Here is a 24,929-nt window from a genome sequence, read left to right on the forward strand (position 1 = left end):
GACAACTTTAAAGGCAATTTTCTCAATATTTAGATTTTTTGCACCCTTAGATTCCAGATTTTCAAATAGTTGTATCTCGGCCAAATATTGTCCGATCATAACAAACCATACATCAATGGAAAGCTTATTTATTCAGTTTTCAGGTGATGTATAAATCTCAATTTCGAAAAATTGACCCTTATGACTGGTTTTGTGGTCCAGGGTCACATATTACCTTTTTAATTACATTTAACATATATAATTTTACAAAGTGTATGTAACCTACGTATAGTCTATTATAATTGGGTTACTTACACTTTAGAAATATTGTATAATGATATGCATTTCCGTTTTCTCTCTTTTTCAGTCTTAAACTGAACACATTTCAAAATTCTATTTCATGTTGTGGAGGAAATTTGTCATGTCAAATTTAGCATTTTATGTATGCTAAATGCACAAAATTGCATAATATTTCACACTTTTTGCGTAATTTGACCAAACTGCAGCTAGAAATGACACACACTAAAACATTCTGTTCTCAAGAGAGATTGACAGAATGGGATTGAAGGTATTTTGCATACGTACAGCTAGCAGTATATCATTTCACCTGTCACTCATCCATTCATCCAGCCAATAAACAAACAAAACAAGGGCGTTTGGTCTTTGCGTGACTCACACAGCGTCTGCGCAAACCCCAGCGCAGCGAGGACGCGCCGGCAGCACTGCGCGCTTGGTTAAATGACGTCACTGTGTCATGTCGACGGGCAGCGTGCGCCATCTTGAAGCGAAACCAAATCACGGGCAGATCTCGCTCGCCTGCGCTCGCTCTCATTCCGCGCTCGTTCGCACCGTCCGCCCGGCTGAGCTCCAGGATAAGCTGCGCTGAAGGCTCGAGGCACAGGCACAGGCACAGGCGATGATGGCAGGTAAACGCGCCGCGCGGGGGTTTGTGTTGATAGGCGGGGGCGCGAGCGGCAGCGGTGCGGCCTAAACATCAAACCAGCCCCCTTAACTGACACTAAATTAAACCCACATCCACTGCTTTATCTCAGTATGCATGCTCGAGCTGGCAGGGCTCTGACTTCTGCGTGATGAAATGCTTCTGGGAGGCTGATCTGAGCATGCATTTCAATGCACTTGTGTTGTTGTTGTTGTTGCAGGGGTTGGTGGAGGCAATGATTTCCAGTGGTGCTTCTCCCAGGTCAAAGGAGCCATAGATGAAGATGTTGCAGAAGGTAAATAACGGCTTGCATTGGTTTTAAACACCTTTGGGTGAGTATGCATGAGTGATGAACAACACGTTGGAGGAGTTTTGAGTAGCGAAGCGTGCATAGCAAGGGTGTGATAGGAAGAGATGGAGGCAGGAGTGTTAAAGATCCACGAAAATGTACATGCTCATCACAAATATCTTAATTACTCTTCAAAAAAAAACTTTTATGGAGGGAAGGCAATGGACAGATCCTCTTGTGCTTGAAACTTTGCGTTGCAATGCTGTAAATATTGTTGGCTCGTGTATGACAGAATGCTTTTGATGTTCTTTAGTTGTAAGTTGCTTTGGGTAAACCCACCTGCTAAATGATTAAATGTAATGGTGGGTGTAAGGAATAATACACATTGTCACAATCAGCACAGACAGCTTATTGTGTTACGTATTTTATAGACATTTTGTAGTATCCTGGTTATTATGTGGCTATATGCATAAATATGCAACTGAATGGATATTGAGATATATAAATATTGAGTAAAATTAAAAATGTGAGCTTTCTGTGGTAGGGGAAAAAAAAGCAAAAATATTGATGACTCAAGTTGCACTCATAGGCGTGTCCAAATTGTTGTCCAATCAAATGCTCTCAAGAATGAGAATGCTACTCTCCCTTTATACTACTTAATATGGAAGAATATGGCAAAAATGTAACTAATAAACCATAATTCTCTTGTTGATTGGGCCTATTTACTGTACATTAGGGCTAATTTGTATTACACATTTTTACATGAAAATGATGCATCTACTTAACACTAAGTTACATGCCTTTTCATAAGGCCAGGTTAAAATTATTTTGTTGACAGTTGTTACAAGGGGGGGATTCGGATATCTCTTTTTAATCACTATAAATCAGAAATTACTGCCAACAACCAGTAAATTAATACATTTTAACCATGTTTTACAAAATAAAATGTTGCATAAATAAAGCAAGTGATATATGAACAAACATATCTGTAAAAATCTTTGGAATATAGATGGGAATGAACTTGTAAATTTTGGTGTGATTTCCGCAGAACTGGAAATTTTTGACTGAGAAAAGCAACATTTGAAGTTATGTATTGTAATTGAAACATAACTCAATAAGTGTAAAATTTAATATTTTGGATATTTTCTTTACACTAGACGTTACGAAAGAAGACATTACGGAAGCAAAATGGTCTTAAATGTAAAAAATTGACCAGTTCAAAAAAAACAAACAAAAAAAAACTTCTTTTTTTTTTCCTGAAGTAAGACTATCATTGACAAGTAGCAGATGATTGGTTACTTTTTGAAAATGAAACACTATGCCAGTTTCAGTAGGAAATATGGCTGTATGGGAAAGAACACAATGCTTGTCAAACTATTTTGTGAGTTTTTAACCCCATGAAGGCGATTATTGGCAAACGGGCAGTTAGCATAGTACAGTAGTAGCAATACATCCAAAACAAAATGTATTATTATGGCATGGCACTTTGTGCATTGATTGATTTGATCTGCTGGTGGGCGCGTCAGTGAACATTTTTGCTGTTTTCTGGGGCTCCTGTAGGGAAGCACATCCTGCCTTTGAAACGGCGGAAAGCACGTCCAACTGGTCCGACCTGCTCACATTATTCCACGTGCTTTGTCCAAGGGTGCTCTCGGCTTCATCCAGAGATCAGTCATTGAGGCTTTACAGGGGTTTTGGGAATACAGATGTGCTTGTGAGTCTAGGAAGGCAAATTGAGATTTACTGTAATGTTGAGATGGTCTGTTCTTATTTGCCTTTTATTTAGTTTTTGCATTATTTCACTAAAAATGTCAAGGTTGTGTGTCTTGTCACTGTATATGAGACACATTGTAGCTGTTTTATTCAGTTCAGAGACTGGAAGTTTAATGTTGAAACAAAAGTTTTTAGTAACTTAGTTGAGTGTTGATTGTATGGTGGCAGTTGGTTGTTGATGTTTTTGCCCCTTCCAGCTCTCCGCTTTGCCCTCTGTGAAAAATAAAACTGATTTCTAGGAAACGGACACATGTTGACTGGTGTAATATCATCTGAGCTGAGTGGCCCTTATGTGGTAGAGAAGGTTATTTAGAGATCACCGTTTCGCCAGATTGTGAGGTGTGATTGCTCCGAGCGAAAGCCTAGTCTTTCTTTCCATGGAATTCTATGGAAATGGAATTGAGTTGTGATAAGAAGGCATGCGAATTTGGATTCAAAACAATATTGTCCATATTGTGTATTTTTAGCGGACCTTCAGACTGTGTGCTTGCAGGATGCAAACATAGAATTAAATATGCTCTGACTTTTTCACACTCGGCATAATAAACAGCTTTGAGATGGCTCCTGGCCATCTAAGTTATTCCTAAGTGTGAAGACTTCCGTTTTTCTCTGCGCTTTCTAGTGGAGGTTTTGTGTTTTTGCTGGTAATAGAGCGGGAAACTGAGCTTAATCTGTTCTTATAGCCTTATTATCTTGTTGCATATGATTTATTGGAATAAATGTGCAAAATAGTGTTCATATTGACTCTTGCTTGTTTGTTTTACTCATCAATTAGGTATAAATAAGGTGTTTTGCACAGTGGTATGCCAGACTTTTGTGCAAAAATAAAGTATGCAAAAATATACCTTGAAACAATGGCTATTGTTGTCAAGTATATTCAGAAAGCAAGAACTAATGCATTTTTACATAGTTTTTATTTTAGATTTTTTTTTTAATATATATGAAGAGTTCAGATGCAAAAGCCTCCAAGTGCCGTCTGAAATTTTCTTCTAAAATGAGCAATTTTATCAGAGTCCTATATTTGTTCAGTTATTTCACTTTAATTGCATAGAAAATGACACATACGTTGCCATTTAAGTGAAATTACTGAACCCACACATAAGAGCCTGATAAAATTTTTTTAGATGGCACTTAGAGGCTTTTGTATCTGAACTCTTCATATTTAAACATTTCTTAAATGCTTTTATAAATGTTTTTAATATTACATTTTTTTTTTTATTCCTGTTCATTTAAATTTCAATAAAAATATATAGTAATATAATACAACTTATTTACATTTAAATAGAATTTTCAACTTTGTTTATATTTATTCTTATTTTAAATAAATTGTGTGTGTGTATACATGTGGTCAAAATTGTTGGTAACCTTGGTAAATATGATTGAAGAAGGCTGTGAAAATAAATGTGCATTGTTAATCCTTTTGATCTTTTATTTTTAAAAATCACAAAAATCTAACCTTTCATTTGGAGAATAAGAATTTAAAATGGGGGGGAAATCTCATTATCAAATAAATATTTTTTCTCAAATACATGTTGGACACAATTACTGGTACTCCTAGAAATTCTTATGAGTAAAATGTCTCCCCATTCATATATTCCCATTCATATTCTCAATTTTGAGCACACCAGCGTGATTATGAACATGAAAATATCCAGCCATAGCTTCCTCTTTCACAGAAATGTAAATAGGAGGGAAAACAAAGCCCAAATTCCCTTAATCATCCATCACAATGAGAAAAACCAAAGAATATTTCTGATGTGCAGCAAAAGATAATTGAGCTCCACAAATTAGTGAAGTGACTTTAAGAAAAGAGCTAGAGCAGTGAAAATTCCCATTTCCACCATCAGGGCAATAATTAAGAATTTTCAATCAACATAAAATATTATGAATCTGCCTGGAAGAGGATGCGTGTCTATATCGTCCTAATGCACGGTGAGGAGGAGAGTTTGAGTGGCTAAAGACTCTTCAAGGATCACAGCTGGAGAATTGCAGACGAAGGTTGAGTTTTGGGGTTATCAAACAGCACCTACATCACCACATGTTGTTTGAGAGGGCTTCAAGAAAAAAATCAAGAAAAGAAAATGCTTTCACCAAAAAACAAACTCCAGTATATTCAGTTATCAGACGCGACTGGAACTTCAAATGGGACTGGCTTCTATTGTCAGATGAAATTAAAATATTTAGCTTTTTAGCAGCAAATACTCAAGATGGGTTTGGTGTACACAGGGATAAAAAGTACCCCATGTGTACAATGAAATATACTGCTGTATTTTTGATGTTGTGGGCCTATATTTCTGCTGGAGGTCCTGGACATCTTGTTTAGACACATGGCATCATGGATTCTATCAAATACCAACAGATATAAATTCAATAAGTGACTGACTCTGTTAGAAATCTTATAATGGGCCATGTTTGGATCTTCCAACCGTACAATAATCCAAACACAAACCCCAAAAACAACACAAAAATGAGTCATTGAGCACAAAACCAAGCTTCTGCTGGCCATTCCAGTCCTCTGACCTGAACCCTGCAGAACATGAGTGAACTGAAGAGAAGAAGCACCAACATGGAGCTGGGAATCTAAAGAGTCTGGAGTGATTCTGGATGGTCTCTGATCTCTAACTCATCAGGCGTTATAGGAGAAAACTCATACTATTTTGGCAAATGGAGGTTTCAAAAAGTATTGAATAAAAGGATGCTGTTAATTGTGGCCAATGTGTATTAGAGAAAAAACATTGCATAATGATATTTCCCCCCATTTTAAATTTCTTATTCTCCAATGAGAGGTTAGATTATTATTATTATTTTTTTAAATAATAGCTCAAAAGGATTAAGAATGCAGATTTCCACAGCCTTCTTTGATCATATTTACCAAGGATACCAACAATTCTGACCACGTCTGTATGTGTTTTATATAATGTAACACACTTACATGTGTGTGTGTGTATATATATATATATATATATATATATATATATATATATATATATATATATATATATATATATATATATATATATATATATATATATATATATATAAAATAACATTTTTTTAAATTATATGTAGTTATATAAATTTCAATAGCAATGACTTTATAGTAGTAACAATATTTTTCTTCATTTGTGTTTTAACCATTTAAAACTCTGCAATTATCTGAAATTAGTAATTAAATTTGTTATTTGGGAGTAGTTATAAAATATACAGTGTGTGTGTAGATGGAGGGAGAGAGATGTATGTATATAGTCAATAACATTTTGTATTATATATTTTTGCAGAATTGTCATCGATGTTATGTAAAGTTAATTTATTTTAAAATCATGGTGAATAATATATTGTATTAGTTACTTGTGTGCTGCTTCTCTACCCCTGAAAGACATTCAAACAGGAAGTGAGTCATTTGTTTGTGGGAAGGACTGCACTGCAAACTCCCTTAAAGTTATATGTGGATGTTTATAAGACCGTAATTCATTCGTGATCTCACATGAAGGGTTAGTGTCGTGTGTGTGGAGGGATTCCCTCACGATCTTACCCGTCTGACATGGCCATGTGGCACCTTTCGCTCACCCTCCCTGCGGGCGAGCCAGCGCCGTCCATACCGCAGATACTCCCAGGCTCTTAAATCTTGCTCTGCTGTCTTGTGTGCGCTGCTGACAGCCACAGCCTGGAACTGTGCTATAATGGCCTCTCTCTACCTTTCAGGATGGGTATGTGTGTGTTTATCTCCGTCTGCCTGTCACGCCGGGTGCTCCGCTTGTTTTTGAGCTTTTTCCTAGTGCTAACGGACTCCTCTGTGATGTAACGTGTTGTTTGGGTTACTGTAGGATGCTCTAATTTGATCTGCTTTTGGGAGGTGCAGATGTTATGTTGCTGTAGGTTGTGGCTGATGTCCGATGTGGATGTTAATCTTTAATATTTGCCCGTATGGTTTATTTATGAGGTGGTTCCATCCGTCATGTACCTGCCTACGCTTCCCCGCTGCTGCTGCGGCTGTTTTGGTTTGTGTTGTGATACAGTACAGTGGTGTTTCCTCTCTATCTGTATTGAATTTCACAAAAACATGTCCAGGTCACCTTAAACCACCTAGAAATAGTGCATATTTTGCAGAAATGAAATGAAGCTCTGTTTTTAGAACTGATAAGATGCTTTCAATTTGTACATTATGACAATTAAACCATAATTAAGCAGTCGTTACTGTAAGATGATAAATTAATATTTATGAGATATATTTTGCTGTATTTTGATTTTTGGTATCTGGCAATAACTTGTTGATTTTGTATAAAATATAAATAATAGCAATACTAATATTAGTTATGTTTTATATAGTATAGAAATGTATCAATTGTCATAATTTAATTTTGTGCATTCATTAAGTTGAAACATTATTAATATTGATGATAATACAAAAGTTGGTAAATATTTAAATGGTGTGTTCATGTTTTTTTTTTAACCTTATTTGCATTCATTAAATTGTAACTTGTATTGCATATAACGCATACTATTCTTTTGGTATTTGTAAATATATAGTATGTGCAGATTTTGATATTTTTATTTTTTTATTTTTTTTCCAGTATTGAATTGATTGTGTAAAAGAGGAAAATGTTATTGCAATGGTCATCAGTAAAGCCTTCATTTTCTGTATGCAGAATAATCTTTATGTTGATGTTGAAATATGACCGGGCATGTTCTTGTTGTATTTTGTGAGGTTCACCCGCTGATATTTGTGACTCATCAGATTACTCGCTATCACTGGTGTGACTAGAGAATGATTAATCAGACACCGACTGTCCAGAACGCACACATGGACAGAGACCAAGGCCACCGCATGTTTGTTGCTCGTTAGCTGATTCCTTCGACCCTGGTTTTCTGTTAGTTTTATATCCTAATTGATGCCTTGCTTTGCTTTTTTGTCTTTATTTTATTTTTTTTATTTTTTTTGAGCTTCATGATGCTATTAATCTATTTGAATACATGAAAACATCTTTTTCTCACCTTAATGTTGTGTTGTTAGCCATTTTAATTAATTACAGAAGGAGAAATTCAGAAAACTTCAGTGCCTATATATATATAAGTATATAATATATATAAGTCAGCTTGAAATAAAATAAAGATGCAGAGTCAGGTTACTTCGGATGTTAAAGTATATTTTCCAGGCTTGATGTGGCACACTTATTTTGTGTTGAGTAAGGCTGGGACGATAAATCGATGCAGAATCGATTCATGGATCGACTCCTCTGGAATCGATTCTGAGCTTAGATTTTAACAGCAGATGGCGTATCATACTTTAGAAACAGCCGTACTCTGCTCGTTTACAAATCCTTACACACACTTGAACCTAAAATAATCATTCATAAAATTTGAAAAGGTTGAAGCGAATTACAAGGGTGTTCACAGTGGGCTGTGTTTACATTACTCTCACTTCATAAAAGCATTCTGAGCTGAGGTGAAATTACATGACTCGGCCGAATGCACAAGCGCTCTTCTTCATGAGCATTTGAGCATGCGGATAAAAACTAGATAGAGCACCGTCTGCTGTTAAAATCTAAGCTCCGATGCATTTGGAAAATCTCATAGTCGGTCCATGAATGGATTCTGCATCGATTTATCGTCCCAGCCCTAGTTAGGTTAGTCGGTTATGTCTACGTTCAGCTCTCAAGTCACAGATCCCTGGCTAAGCATCCCAAACACTCTTGAAATAATAATCAAAAATAAAAAAACACGAAGTTACAGGGCTGAGTAAATGATATTCTCACATTGGCTTTGATGGTACTCAACAGTGAAGTTTGTGTGAACTGTGCTGTTTCTGTATAAACAGAAAACAGAGTCTTTTTGCCGTTCGTCAAAATCTTTTTTTTTTTTTTTTTTTTCTTCATGCTTGTTTTTAAACAAAACCTGCACCTCTGAACCGAGACAGAAGGCCCTACCGAATCATTCATTAGGTTTGCTCAGATTTTGATTTGTCGCTCATCTGAGTTTTTCACCTGATGTGGACTTTCCTCATCAAATCCACAGTGAAGAAACCAAATAGTCATTAGTTTTCAGTTCTATAAATGTACAAGAGGTGTTTGATTATCTCTCGTACTGTGTCTTTGGCGTGTGAACCATTGGCTATATGAAGCCCAGGCCTGTCTGCGTTGAGCTAATTGTTCTGTTTCAGGAACACTGAATCATGCCTCTGTTTGTCCCTGTGTCCTTCCCTCCGAGCGAGAGAGATCAGAAGGGTGAAGCGGCAGGGGTGGAGAGAGGAAATGATCCACACTGAGCATAGATCTGTTTTTAATCCAGTTTGAGCTTCAGAATAAAACCTCTATGCTAAGTGTGTATGAAAATGAGACTTGAATATTGCATATGTTGGTGCAACATGCATTGATCAGTGTTGCATACTAAGATCAGGAACATGCATTTAGGGTCAATTTTGGCATCAGAGCTTTCTACTTTTTTTTTGAAGCCGTGCATGTTGAATTTATGAAATAGATTTGGAATATAGATTGTTTTTACTCCAGTTTGTGCTTAAAGCATCTAAACTTAAGCATGCGTGAAGATGAGTCATGAATAATGAATATTTAATGTAAGACAAAAGTTATTTGTCTTTGGCATGATGTGCAAAACGTGCATTTAGAAAGTTAATTTGTGTCAAAGCATTCTACTTTGTTAAAGCTGTGGATGTTTAATGTATGAAGTAAATAATTCTTATCTTTCTTCCTTTTGGATATGCAGCGGACATTATCTCAACTGTTGAATTTAACTATTCGGGGGAGTTACTAGCCACAGGAGACAAAGGAGGCAGAGTCGTCATATTTCAGCGAGAACAGGAGGTGATGCAACCCAAAGGTTTTTATTGCATTTAATTTCTTAGGAAGTGTGATTCAGTGTTAACTTACGTGTTCAATGTTTGTCTCCATAGAGTAAAAACCGCCCGCTCTCAAGAGGGGAATACAACGTGTACAGCACCTTTCAGAGTCACGAGCCTGAGTTCGATTACTTGAAAAGTTTAGAAATTGAAGAGAAGATCAATAAAATCAGATGGCTCCCACAACAGAACGCTGCACACTTTCTCCTGTCTGCAAACGGTATGAAGACAAAATTAAAATTTTGCTTCTGTTTTTTGTACACCACCATTCAAATGTTTTTTGTTTTGTTTTTTTCTTCAGCAGTGGCGCATTAAATTGATCAAAAAAAGATAGTAGGGATGTGTATATTGTTATAAAAGATTTATATTTCAAAAACATTTTCTTAAACTGTCCATTCATCAAAAAAAAAAGTTTCCACAATTTAAAATTGTAATATTTTTACAATATTTCTGTTTTAACTGCATTTGTACATCAATCAAATGCAACCTTGGTGAATGTTAGATGCTTTCAAGAACAAAAAAAATCTTACCAACTCCAAATTTATGAATGGTGGTATATCTATAGCTGTTTCAAAATTATTTGAGCTGCCTACCTAGACAGACAATGACGTATTTTGCTTTGATTAAAGGAAAATGTGGGTGCTTTTTGGCTCCTTTTCCTCTCACTAGGTTTTTAGAAAGGAGCTTTGGATATGCAATTTCTCTTACAAACTTGTTTTTCCTTTTTGTTTTGTTTTCTCAAAAAGATAAAACCATCAAACTATGGAAGATCAGCGAAAGGGACAAACGAGCAGAAGGATACAACCTTAAAGATGAAGATGGAAGACTGCGAGATCAGTTTCGAATCACAACACTACGGGTTAGTCTACCGCTTCTCTTCCGATGACATTTTGAGTTGAGAGTGCAGCCAGTGAAGGTTGGCTGTGCAGTGAAGCACTGGTTTTTAGTTAATAAATATTTAATAAGGTTTAAAGTTAGATGTTTCCAGAACTTGCAGTCTGTAGAGTACATGCCATGTGATGTAAATGCACAGTATACACCCAGCTGTCAGTGGGGCGTTATGAAGAAAGGGACGCGTTCCAGACAAGTCAAGACAAGGACGTGTAGACAAGAAAAACTGTATAGCAATGTACCATAATTTCTTTGCAAACTTATATAGGTTTTATATTGGTTGTTATATTTTATATATATATATATAAGGTTAATGTTAACTCATTGCATCGTTCGGTGTTTGTCATGGTTCCTTACACAAGGCTATTGTAAGAATGAATGAGGTGTTTTTGTTTGTTTTTGCTGCATTCAAAAATTAAACATGTTAAAACAGAACTAGAAACAATAAAACATGAGAAAACACATAACATTTCATAGGGCTCTAAACGTAATTGATAAACTTTTTAATAAATGGATGTTAAATTGTATAATTTTCATGATTTTAATTTAATTAGACATGCTTTTTAATAAATAAAATTTAATTATTTGAGTTCAGAAAAATTAAAACTGAAAAAAAACAGTATTTAGAGGAAAAAATATGGAATTTAGGAAAAAAATAAAACCGATTTCATAGGGCCCTAGTTGAGTTATTTGACTTAAAGGGTTACTCCACTCCAAAATGAAAATTTTATTAATCACTTTACACCCATGTTGTTCCAAACCCGTAAAAGCTTCGTTCTTCTTCGGAACACAATTTAAGATATTTTGGGTGAAAACCGGGAGGCTTGTGACTGTCCCATTGACTGCCAAGTAAATAACACTGTCAAGGCCAAGAAAAGTATGAAAGACATCGTCAAAAACGATGTTACATCAAGCTACGAGAATATTTTTTGTACACAAAGAAAACTAAAATAACGACTTTATTCAACAATTTGTCTCCTCCGCGTCACCGTCATCCGCTGAACGCAAATAGCGTAGCGTCGTAAAATTACGGTGACGTAAATTCTAAAATTGTGTTCCGGAGATGAACTAAGCTTTTACGGGTTTGGAACGACATGGGGGTAAGTGATTAATGTCAAAATTTTCATTTAGGGGTGGAGTAACCCTTTAAGGTTTAATCAAAAGTAATAATTGCTGTAAATGTTTTGTCTTCCAAACTGGGATTTCTGAGTTGATGAATAGCTACTAATTAAGTCATAATGTAAAATCAAAAATAAAAAAACAATCAAAAGAATATGCTTACTAAAGATTTAATATTATATTTGTCCATTAACCAACATCAGAGAACATGCAAATTTGTTCAGTTATATAAATATGAACTTAAAATTTGAGAGGGGAGTTAAAGAAAAGATTTCAGATAATTTCTTTTAATTTAAATGTTTACTTTTTCTTGGTTTAATATTTCATTAAGTAACTCTGTGGTTGTTTCGCAGGTTCCTGTGCTGATGCCGATGGACTTGATGGTGGAAGCAAGCCCACGCAGAATATTTGCTAACGCACATACATATCACATCAATTCCATTTCAGTAAATAGTGATTATGAAACATACCTTTCTGCAGACGACCTCAGAATAAACCTCTGGCATTTAGAAATCACAGATAGAAGTTTTAGTATCCTTTAAGCAATCAGTGAATCTTTTTTTTTTTTTTTTTAAACGTGCCTGATCTGACTTTCTTACTATGAATGTGTGCTATAATTTTCATAAGCATTTTCCCCAGGCCTGTTTTTATGTATTTATTTTTTTGATGTACATTTAAGACTTCTATGTAAACATTCTCCATGCATGTGAAATGAGGTAATGTAGTTGCGTCTATTTATCTTTTAGACTGCAATAGGTTCACCATACAATATGTCCCCTTGAAAAATTGTATTTTACTGTAAAACATACACATTTTTAGAGGCACCGTCAGCTCCAATCATCTTTTTCAACCATTTCTAAAGAAACTGAATCCCCAAGGAATGACTGAGGCCTGCATCTCTGACACATCTCAATGACTTTAAAAGTGTGTTTGAAGTTATTTCTGTTGCTTTCCTTTACCGTTTCCCTCCTCAGACATTGTAGATATAAAACCAGCCAATATGGAGGAGCTGACGGAGGTGATAACGGCGGCCGAGTGTCACCCACACCAGTGTAACGTCTTTGTATACAGCAGTAGTAAAGGAACCATCCGCCTGTGTGACATGAGGTCCGCCGCGCTCTGCGATAGACATAGCAAATGTGAGTATTTTAAGTCAGTCCAGTCTTTTTTTTTTTTTTTCAGTTGTCTATTTTTTTCCCTCTTTTTTTTTTTTTTTTTCTTTTATACTCTTCCGTCCCTTTATTTTCCATCAGACGGAGAGTCTGAACTCTCTACGTGGGAATTTTCCCTGACGCAGTGTCCTTTTCTCCTAAAGCCTGATCAGACTCTCTCGCTAAAAGGCCGTGGAAAGTTCTCGTTTTGTCTGTTTTTGCCGACCACTGTTTATTGTCAGCAGGGCCTTGTGTTATGTAATCACTGGATTATGTAATTAATCGAGCACTCTGTTCTCAACTTGGACCTCACTCCCAACAAAGCAAAAAAAAGCAAACTCTCGCCATTTACTTCGTCAAACCCACTAGTTACAAAACAGAATGCAAGTGCATAAAACTGGAGTGTTTGGATAGAATAAATGACAAAAAGGAAATGTGACGGTATGATATATTCTAGGATAAACATTTTTTCAGAGTCTGCTCTTGTTTAATAGGGGTTCATTTCTGGTCCATTGGTCACACTAGAAATGGGGAAAATCAAGTCAAGTGCATTGTGACACATACATGCACTACAGTTCAAAAGCTTATTATTATTATTATTATTATTATTATGTTTTTAATAGAAGACACAGAGTCTTTTAATGGCTCACCAAGACTGAAAAAATAACTACAGTGTTATTGTGAAATGATAATCAAAAATAACCGTTTTAATGTGTGTGTGTGTATATGTATGTATATATATATATATATATATATATATATATATATATATATATATATATATATATATATATATATATATAATTTATGTGTGTAATTATTATAATTTTTTCATATTTATTTGAATATATTTTAAAATATATATTTATTTATTTATTTTTTCCTGTGATGTATTGGTGCTTATCAATATTGAAAACAATTGTGCTGCTTAATATTTTTGTGGAATTTTTTTCCCCCTAATGATTCTTTGAATGGAACGTTCAAAAGAACTGCATTTTGTAACATCATAAATGTCTTTACTGTCACTTTTGAGCAATTAGATGCATCTTTGCTGAATATTAATTTCTTTAAAATAAATCTTTCTGACCCCGAACTTTTGAACGTTAGTGTTCATGTGCAGGATTTAGGGGTGTCCCCGACTAAGGATTTTCATAGTCGAATCGGAATTTTCGAATCATGCCGATAGTCGACTGATAGTCAAATCATATATTTGGGGGCGGGGCAAAATATATTACCAAGAGTCATGTCAGACATTCGACAGTCATAAATACACAGGGAAAATGTGTAAAGGACACCTCGCAGATACAAACGGGGTAAATAATGTTTTATGTTTTGATTAAAAGATAGTTAACATTAAACTCAGCAAAACCCTTAAGAATTCACAATTTTTTAATGGGTGTTCTCATTATAATGTTATGTATATGAGTTATAACGTTCTGCATTTCTGTTTTGAGCTATGCGCGCTGAAGATCAATGAAGCATATGATAGACCGCTGAAGAGATAATCACCGTATAGTACTACAATGAAGCTCTTTACTGTAGCTTAACTCAACCAAATGCATCTTATACGAGATAAATAATATACACGATATAAATAAACCGACTGAAACGTTTTGAAATCACTTGTTGTACCCTAACTGTTACCTAATCGGGAAAAAAAAAATAATGAAGTCTTTCACTCTGCCTGTGTCAATTTGAGTCTTGTTAAAGATTTAAATCCCTGCCGCCAAGATGCTCCTCTGTCGGTGACAGATTAGAAAGCGAAACTTTAATCTATAGGGGAAGTTGTATTTATTCACGCAGGTTAATGTTTATTTAAAGCTTCTTTCTTTTAAAATTCTTATTTGCAGCATTATCATAATAGGCTGTAATATTAATTTATTGGGAGAAAACCAGTTATAGCCAAAATGCACCCCCTTATAGCCAAAATGGCATGATCATAACACCCCGCGAATATTCGACTGAGATTGGGAGTCGAATCAGGCTCCTCAAATCGAAGCATCGAATCGTCGACTATCCGGGGACACCCCTAGCAGGATTATGTTTTTATATTTAATGTTTCTTCTGAAAGTCTGAAATGTCATCATAAATATTGTGTTTTTGTTCCTCCAAAGTTTTTGAGGAGCCAGAAGATCCCAGCAGCCGGTCGTTCTTCTCAGAAATAATCTCCTCCATATCTGACGTCAAGTTCAGCCACAGTGGTCGATACATGATGACCCGCGATTACCTCTCCGTTAAGGTTTGGGACCTGAATATGGAGAACCGGCCCGTAGAGACCTACCAGGTACAGTATACCATATTGCAACAGCTGACATTCCAGAGCTTGTACTGTCATGTTTTCAGAACATGGTGTTTCACGTCTTCAATTAATACATACTTCAAATACAGCCGGCACCTCCCCAAAGTTTCACACGCTGCTTAAATGTAATTTTGCAAATGATGTGACCATTTCTTTGTTCGTTTTTGTTGCTGATTCACATTTGTTATGCTCCTCTGTAGGTACATGAGTACCTACGTAGCAAGTTGTGCTCGCTCTACGAGAACGACTGCATTTTCGACAAGTTTGAGTGCTGTTGGAGCGGTTCAGACAGGTGCGGAACCGTATTTAATAAGGGTGGATTCTGCATTCGCACAGAATTTTACTCTGTCCCAGTTCCAAGTACTTGTAAAATATATTTTTTAATTATAGTATACAGAGAGAAATTGTTTTACCTGTGCAGGAAAGATAAACATTCTGGCAAAATAATATGAAATTAATATATAATCAATAATAGAATAAAAATAATAATAAATATTGTGTTATACCAGTGTTGGAAATATAAACATTCTGGCACAATGATATGAAAAAAAAAAACACTTTCTTATATGTATATATGTATATGTATATGTGTATGTATGTATGTATATATATATATATATATATATATATATATATATATATATATATATATATATATATATATATATATATATATATATATATATATATATATATATATATATATATATATATATACACAGTGAGGAAAATAAGTATTTGAACACCCTGCTATTTTGCAAGTTCTCCCACTTAGAAATCATGGAGGGTCTGAAATTGTCATCGTGGGTGCATGTCCACTGTGAGAGACATAATCTAAAAAAAAATCCAGAAATCACAATGTATGATTTTTAACTATTTATTTGTATGATACAGCTGCAAATAAGTATTTGAACACCTGTCTATCAGCTAGAATTCTGACCCTCAAAGACCTGTTAGTCTGCTTTTAAAATGTCCACCTCCACTCCATTTATTATCCTAAATTAGATGCACCTGTTTGAGGTCGTTAGCTGCATAAAGACACCTGTCCACCCCATACAATCAGTAAGAATCCAACTACTAACATGGCCAAGACCAAAGAGCTGTCCAAAGACACTAGAGACAAAATTGTACACCTCCACAAGGCTGGAAAGGGCTACGGGAAATTGCCAAGCAGCTTGGTGAAAAAGGTCCACTGTTGGAGCAATCATTAGAAAATGGAAGAAGCTAAACATGACTGTCAATCTCCCTCGGACTGGGGCTCCATGCAAGATCTCACCTCGTGGGGTCTCAATGATCCTAAGAAAGGTGAGAAATCAGCCCAGAACTACACGGGAGGAGCTGGTCAATGACCTGAAAAGAGCTGGGACCACCGTTTCCAAGGTTACTGTTGGTAATACACTAAGACGTCATGGTTTGAAATCATGCATGGCACGGAAGGTTCCCCTGCTTAAACCAGCACATGTCCAGGCCCGACTTAAGTTTGCCAATGACCATTTGGATGATCCAGAGGAGTCATGGGAGAAAGTCATGTGGTCAGATGAGACCAAAATAGAACTTTTTGATCATAATTCCACTAAACGTGTTTGGAGGAAGAAGAATGATGAGTACCATCCCAAGAACACCATCGCTACTGTGAAGCATGGGGGTGGTAGCATCATGCTTTGGGGGTGTTTTTCTGCACATGGGACAGGGCGACTGCACTGTATTAAGGAGAGGATGACCGGGGCCATGTATTGCGAGATTTTGGGGAACAACCTCCTTCCCTCTGTTAGAGCATTGAAGATGGGTCGAGGCTGGGTCTTCCAACATGACAATGACCCGAAGCACACAGCCAGGATAACCAAGGAGTGGCTCTGTAAGAAGCATATCAAGGTTCTGGCGTTGCCTAGCCAGTCTCCAGACCTAAACCCAATAGAGAATCTTTGGAGGGAGCTCAAACTCCGTGTTTCTCAGCGACAGGCCAGAAACCTGACTGATCTAGAGAAGATCTGTGTGGAGGAGTGGGCCAAAATCCCTCCTGCGGTGTGTGCAAACCTGGTGAAAAACTACAGGAAACGTTTGACCTCTGTAATTGCAAACAAAGGCTACTGTACCAAATATTAACATTGATTTTCTCAGGTGTTCAAATACTTATTTGCAGCTGTATCATACAAATAAATAGTTTAAAAAATCATACATTGTGATTTCTGGATTTTTTTTTTTTTAGATTATATCTCTCACAGTGGACATGCACCTACGATGACAATTTCAGACCCCTCCATGATTTCTAAGTGGGAGAACTTGCAAAATAGCAGGGTGTACAAATACTTATTTTCCTCACTGTGTGTGTATATATATGTATTTTAGGGCTGTCAGTTTAATGCAGTAACTTAATTAGTTATGAAAAAATAACGCACTTAAAATATTTTAACGCAGTTAACACACTGGCCCTGCCCCCAGACCTGTCCGTCATCTTACATTTCATACAGTGGACTGTTGACAAATATAATGCAGGACAACAACTCCATATGTGCAGTTATGCCCTAAAATTCAAGATACTAAGGCAAAAAAATGCCTCTGTATGAGTTTTTGTCTCCTATTTATATCATATGACAAGTGATATCACTCGCAGCGAGAACAATATCACACGAGTGCTGTTTTTGTCACGAGTGTAAATGTGACTTTATACAACAGTTCCGTAAATAAGAAGGTAATATTGTGCTCCATTTTAAACACAATTTTGTGTTTTTGTTAAATTTTGCCAATGAAAATATTACCTAAAAGCCACAGCAGAATTGTTGTGCGTCTCCGAGCAACAGAGCGGTGTTTGGTTTCTGAATGGATCAGCGTTTTGAAGGAGTCCTGAACCAGTAATTCAAAGGCCAATTCCTAAAGCGAGCCGTTTACTGAATTCCTGAATGAATCGGCCGTTTGAACATATCGACTCAAAGACATTTACCACCACCTACTTGCAGATTTAGTTTTTTCTTTAGAGTTTAATTTCATTTATTAAAACAAAGGTATAATTAAAGGGATAGTTCACCAAAAATTGTAGCCTAAACGTTTAACACAATAATAGCTTTAAATAAACTTTTGGGGATATTTTCACAACCAAATTTAGTTTGGGATTATGTAGATTAATTAATCGCAGCACCCTTGTAATTAATTGGATTAAAAATTTTAATCGACTGACAGCCCTAATAAATATAAATAAATATACAGGTGCTGGTCATATAATTAGAATATCATCAAAAAGTTGATTTATTTCACTAATTCCATTCAAAAAGTGAAACTTGTATATTATATTCATTCATTACTCACAGACTGATATATTTCAAATGTTTATTTCTTTTCATTTTGATAATTATAACTGACAACTAAGGAAAATCCCAAATTCAGTATCTCAGAAAATTAGAATATTGTGAAAAGGTTCAATATTGAAGACACCTGGTGCCACACTCTAATCAGCTAATTAACTCAAAACACCTGCAAAGGCCTTTAAATGGTCTCTGTCTAGTTCTGTAGGCTACACAATCATGGGGAAGACTGCTGACTTGACAGTTGTCCAAAAGACGACCATTGACACGTTGCACAAGGAGGGCAAGACACAAAAGAGGCTGGCTGTTCGCAGAGCTCTGTGTCCAATCACATTAATAGAGAGGCGAAGGGAAGGAAAAGATGTGGTAGAAAAAAGTTTACACGCAATAGGGATAACCGCACCCTGGAGAGGATTGTGAAACAAAACCCATTCAAAAATGTGGGGGAGATTCACAAAGAGTGGACTGCAGCTGGAGTCAGTGCTTCAAGAACCACTACGCACAGACGTATGCAAGACATGGGTTTCAGCTGTCGCATTCCTTGTCAAGCCACTCTTGAACAACAGACAGCGTCAGAAGCGTCTCGCCTGGGCTAAAGACAAAAAGGACTGGACTGCTGCTGAGTGGTCCAAAGTTATGTTCTCTGATGAAAGTAAATTTTGCATTTCCTTTGGAAATCAGGTTCTCAGAGTCTGGAGGAAGAGAGGAGAGGCACACAATCCACATTGCTTGAGGTCCAATGTAAAGTTTCCACAGTCAGTGATGGTTTGGGATGACATGTCATCTGCTGGTGTTGGTCCACTGTGTTTTCTGAGGTCCAAGGTCAACGCAGCCATATACCAGGAAGTTTTAGAGCTCTTCATGCTTCCTGCTGCTGACCAACTTTATGGAGATGCAGATTTAATTTTCCAACAGGACTTGGCACCTGCACACAGTGCCAAAGCAACCAGTATCTGGTTTAAGGACCATGGTATCCCTGTTCTTAATTGGCCAGCAAACTCGCCTGACCTGTATTGTGAAGAGGAAGATGCGATATGCCAGACCCAACAATGCAGAAGAGCTGAAGGCCACTATCAGAGCAACCTGGGCTCTCATAACACCTGAGCAGTGCCACAGACTGATCGACTCCATGCCACGCCACATTGCTGCAGTAATTCAGGCAAAAGGAGCCCCAACTAAGTATTGAGTGCTGTACATGCTCATACTTTTCATTTTCATACTTTTCAGTTGGCCAAGATTTCTAAAAATCCTTTCTTTTGTATTGGTCTTAAGTAATATTCTAATTTTCTGAGATACTGAATTTGGGATTTTCCTTAGTTGTCAGTTATAATCATCAAAATTAAAAGAAATAAACATTTGAAATACAGTGGGGCAAAAAAGTATTTAGTCAGCCACCAATTGTGCAAGTTCTCCCACTTAAAAAGATGAGAGAGTCCTGTAATTTTCATGATAGGTATACCTCAACTATGAGAGACAAAATGAGAAGAATAAAAATCCAGAAAATCACATTGTAGGATTTTTAAAGAATTAATTGGTAAATTCCTCGGTAAAATAAGTATTTGGTCACCTACAAACAAGCAAGATTTCTGGCTCTCACAGACCTGTAACTACTTCTTTAAGAGGCTCCTCTGTCCTCCACTCGTTACCTGTATTAATGGCATCTGTTTGAACTTGTTATCAGTATAAAATACACCTGTCCACAACCTCAAACAGTGCAACTCCAAACTCCACCATGGCCAAGACCAAAGAGCTGTCAAAGGACACCAGAAACAAAATTGTAGACCTGCACCAGGCTGGGAAGACTGAATCTGCAATAGGTAAGCAGCTTGGTGTGAAGAAATCAACTGTGGGAGCAATTATTAGAAAATGGAAGACATACAAGACCACTGATAATCTCCCTTGATCTGGGGCTCCACAAGATCTCACCCGTGGGGTCAAAATGATCACAAGAACTGTGAGCAAAATCCCAGAACCACACGGGGACCTAGTGAATGACCTGCAGAGAGCTGGGACCAAAGTAACAAAGGCCTCAAATCCTGCAGTGCCAGACGTGTCCCCCTGCTTAAGCCAGTACATGTCCGGGCCCGTCTGAAGTTTGCTAGAGAGCATTTGGATGATCCAGAAGAGGATTGGGAGAATGTCATATGGTCCGATGAAAACAAAATAGAACTTTTTGGTAAAAACTCAACTTGTCGTGTTTGGAGGAGAAAGAATGCTGAGTTGCATCCAAAGAACACCATACCTTCTGTGACGCATGGGGGTGGAAACATCATGCTTTGGGGCTGTTTTACTGCAAAGGGACCAGAACGACTGATCCGTGTAAACGAAAGAATGAATAGGGCCATGTATCGTGAGATTTTGAGTGAAAACCTCCTTCCATCAGCAAGGGCATTGAAGATGAAAGCGTGGCTGGGTCTTTCAGCATGACAATGATCCCAAACACACCGCCCGAACAGCGAAGGAGTGGCTTCAGAAGAAGCATTTCAAGGTCCTGGGTGGCCTAGCCAGTCTCCAGATCTCAACCCCATCGAAAATCTTTGGAGGAGTTGAAAGTCTGTGTTGCTTAGCGACAGCCCCAAAACATTACTGCTCTAGAGGAGATCTGCATGGAATGGGCCAAAATACCAGCAACATTGTGTGAAAACCTTGTGAAGACTTACAGAAAACGTTTGACCTCTGTCATTGCCAACAAAGGGTATATAACAAAGTATTGAGATTAAATTTTGTTATTGACCAAATACTTATTTTCCACCATAATTTGCAAATAAATTCTTTAGAAATCCTACAATGTGATTTTCTGGATTTTTTTTTTTCTTCTCATTTTGTCTCTCATAGTTGAGGTATACCTATGATGAAAATTACAGGCCTCTCTCATCTTTTTAAGTGGGATAACTTGCACAATTGGTGGCTGACTAAATACTTTTTTGCCCCACTGTATATCAGTCTGTGTGTAATGAATGAATATAAAATACAAGTTTCGCTTTTTGAATGGAATTAGTGAAATAAATCAACTTTTTGATGATATTCTAATTATATGACTAGCACCTGTATATATGTGTGTATATACATTATTATATTTACATTATATTTTTTTACGTGCATTTATACATTATGTATTTTTTAAAATTGTTACATTAAATTTTGTATAGAGAGAATCACAGCATGATTTCTTGTGAATTTTTTGATGGATAAAACCACTCAGCCCTTATTTAAAAAAAATAATAAATGGTGAAAGCAACTTGCTGAGTGTTTAATCCAGTTTTTTATTAAGCTCTTTTATAAAGTTTAAAAGTGAACAATTGTAATGTTTACTTTTAATAATAATGTTTATCCTGTATGATAAAAGGATTTTATTTCTGATTTGGTGTTGAAGTGGCACTTGAACACAAGTGATGTGATTGAAAGAATCACTGAATCAGGTTTTTTGAACTGAATCAAAAGTTGAAACCAATAGTTTGAAAGAAGTTCTCCCACCTGTGAATCAGATTTTTGATCCTGCATCAAAACAAATGATTAAGATACAATCAAAAAGGTCTCCAAATTGTTTCCAACCTAATTAGCTTAAATGCATGACGATTTGCTCGAATCAGTGACGTTGGCTCAACCAATGGCTTGAATGTAATTGAAAACAGTGGTGCTGAAACATTCAAAAATTCAAAAACCTGGTGAAACTGTTCATGTGCTACAAATTGACAACTAATCTTTTTTTTGTTTTTTCTTCTCCCCTGCAATTCCGTCGTCCTCAGTGCCATTATGACGGGTTCCTACAACAATTTCTTTAGGATGTTCGACAGGAACACACGCAGGGACATCACACTGGAGGCGTCGAGGGAGAACAGTAAACCCCGTGCCATGCTCAAACCCCGCAAAGTCTGCACCGGCGGCAAACGGAAGAAAGACGAAATCAGCGTGGACAGCCTGGACTTCAACAAGAAGATCCTACACACCGCCTGGCACCCGAAAGAGAACGTCATAGCTGTGGCCGCCACCAACAACCTGTATATATTCCAGGACAAAATTAATTAAACAGAGAGAGAGAGAGAGAGAGATTTAAAATCAAGAAACAAACAAAAATCTAGAAAAAGAAACTTCCCTCCTCCCCGTCCACCCCCCCCCCCACCCCCCGTGCAGGTCTGAGGATGCTCAAAAAAATCTCGTACTTTGCAATGATAAGCCTAGTCATTAAATCCGTAAGAGAAATATGGCCCTGTAGTCAACCTGACAAAGAAGCAAAGCACTTGTTTTTCACGTTAACCAGGAAGCTGAGAGACAGACTGTATATTTGGGGGGGGGAAAAAACCTCTTTGTGAGGGCGTCAATAATTCACGACGACCCCAAACCAAAATAAAAAACAAGGAAAGGCCGCTGTCATCCATCCCTCCAGCGACGGAACCCACACCAATCAGCATTAAGAGGCTAGATCCACTTCGCAAAAGTCGTACATGTATTCGTCTTTCGGCCGAGCCTTACGTTTTTATGATTTGTTGACCAAAAGTACGGAAACGCACCAGGATGAGTAACATCTCGCTGTCAATCGTATGTACTCGCTGTTTGAAATTCAGGCCTTCATGAGCGTATGTTTAATGCCTGTTAACATTCCTTCCCCTGGCCCAACTCTCAGGCCTTCATGTTCTACCTTTTTAAGCACTTAAAACAGGTCTCCATTTTGGTCAGTGGACAGTTTTGTTTCTTTTTTTCCGTTTCTTTCGGTTTTATTTTTGTTCTGTTTTTATTTTATACTTTTTCTTGTTTTCTCATGCATAATATCTACTCACTGACTGTATCTATATATTACACCATCTGGTGTCAAACCACTTAATAAAAGTAACATAACTACAAAGAGAAAGCGTTTTTACATTATGAGCAGGTATGTATGGTTTTTACGTTCTATATTTGCATGTAATCTGCATATGTAGATCTGGAGCGCCAGTGGTTAAAATGTGAAATCATTCTGCTGAACCCAAATCTGCAGCATTATTGGGGAATTCCATTCAAAAAATGTGAAATTTGGCGATTGGAGTGACTTTCAACGAAAACAAAATGGCCCGATTTTTGATTTTACAAACGCAGCATTTGCTTGTATGTCTTACAAGTCTAAAAAAAGTCAGAAAACGCTATTCCCTCATAATGTTCCGGTTGGGAAGCAAATCTCCGTATTGTACTACTTGAATTTGCAGTTGCACTGTTTGATTGAGGACATTGGCCATGATAAGCATCAGTATTGCCGTCTGTTTCGCTTTAGAGTTTTTATTTTGATATTACGTTTTTTTTTTTCGTTTTTACTTCGTAAAGGGATTCTACCGCCTTAAGTCTGTCTGTATATGTCCTATAATAATCCTCAACCGGTAACCTTGAGGACTAGATGATCTCAACAACCTGTCGCCCATACGACGCCCGGCTACCTTCGACATGCATTATTTTTTATTTTAGCACTCCATTTGTCCGTTCATGTGCTGCTACGGTTTGTGCGGCTTAGTATTTGGACACTAATATACGAGATATCGTACGGTCGGTGACGGCCGTCGCAGAACACTCAAATCAAAACCCGATGTGTTCAGTGCCTCTTGAGACAAAACTGGCTTTCCTCCAGTCAATCAAAGTTAACGAATCACATCGTGATGTTGAGATACAAAACAAGTCGTGTGAAAGTTGATCTAAATGGATTTATCTCGCATCAGGATGCGGTTTAAAGAAGCAGGTGACAACATACAGTTTGTGTGCTGCTGAATTTTGACATGCGGCTGCAAAACTGATGTCAAAATGACAAACGTAACTTAACGGTTGACAAGTACAAAGTTGTTGTTATAGCTGATTGTGACGCTCTTTAAATCTGGGAACTGACAGGTCGGATACGTACTCACAGACCTTGTTCCTTGTTAAATGATGATGATGCTAACGTTGTGAAAGTGTACACTTGTTTGATTATTTTTGACCAAAGTTAAATAAAATTTTAATTGTGTTTATCTGAATCGACACACTGCCCAACACTTATTCAAATTATTTCAGGTGACCTTAGCCAACTTGGTTTTTGGAATGGAGAAGTAGCATATTGTTTATTGTGCCATAAATACTGTTTATATATTGCCTTCTGTAAAAGTATGACTATATGTAAACATGTAAAACTTTAGTGTGGTTCAGTGGCACGTGAAGCCATAATTGTGCAAGCATATTATAACTACACTGATGTTCAAAGGTTTGGGGTAAGTAAGGTTTTTGTTTTTGAATGAAGTCTCTTGTGCTTACCGAGGATGAATTTATTTGATAAAAATATGCAGCAATAACAGTAATATTCTGAAATATTATTACAATTTCAAATAACTGCTTTCTATTTGAATATATTTA

The 24,929-nt window shown here is 36.8% G+C and overlaps 1 protein-coding gene across 1 annotated transcript; it reads left to right on the forward strand.

The window, feature by feature from the left end:
- The first annotated feature begins 684 nt into the window (after positions 1–684).
- Positions 685–24,556, forward strand: ppp2r2d (protein phosphatase 2, regulatory subunit B, delta). Its single transcript, XM_058793929.1, has 10 exons — positions 685–905; positions 1,140–1,214; positions 9,699–9,796; positions 9,886–10,051; positions 10,578–10,690; positions 12,195–12,372; positions 12,816–12,980; positions 15,107–15,276; positions 15,492–15,583; positions 22,334–24,556. Exons 1-10 carry the CDS (start codon positions 896–898, stop codon positions 22,611–22,613), a joined length of 1,347 nt encoding a protein of 448 aa, XP_058649912.1. The 5' UTR covers positions 685–895; the 3' UTR covers positions 22,614–24,556.
- Positions 24,557–24,929: the final 373 nt, after the last annotated feature.

The sequence above is a fragment of the Onychostoma macrolepis genome, chromosome 12, assembly GCF_012432095.1.
Source record: "Onychostoma macrolepis isolate SWU-2019 chromosome 12, ASM1243209v1, whole genome shotgun sequence".
Taxonomy (NCBI): domain Eukaryota; kingdom Metazoa; phylum Chordata; class Actinopteri; order Cypriniformes; family Cyprinidae; genus Onychostoma; species Onychostoma macrolepis.

Coding starts and splice junctions, on each gene's coding strand:
- ppp2r2d (XM_058793929.1), top strand. Junction 10,052..10,577: donor CTTTCTCCTGTCTGCAAACG/GTATGAAGACAA, acceptor TTTCTCAAAAAG/ATAAAACCATCAAACTATGG. Junction 10,691..12,194: donor TTCGAATCACAACACTACGG/GTTAGTCTACCG, acceptor GTTGTTTCGCAG/GTTCCTGTGCTGATGCCGAT.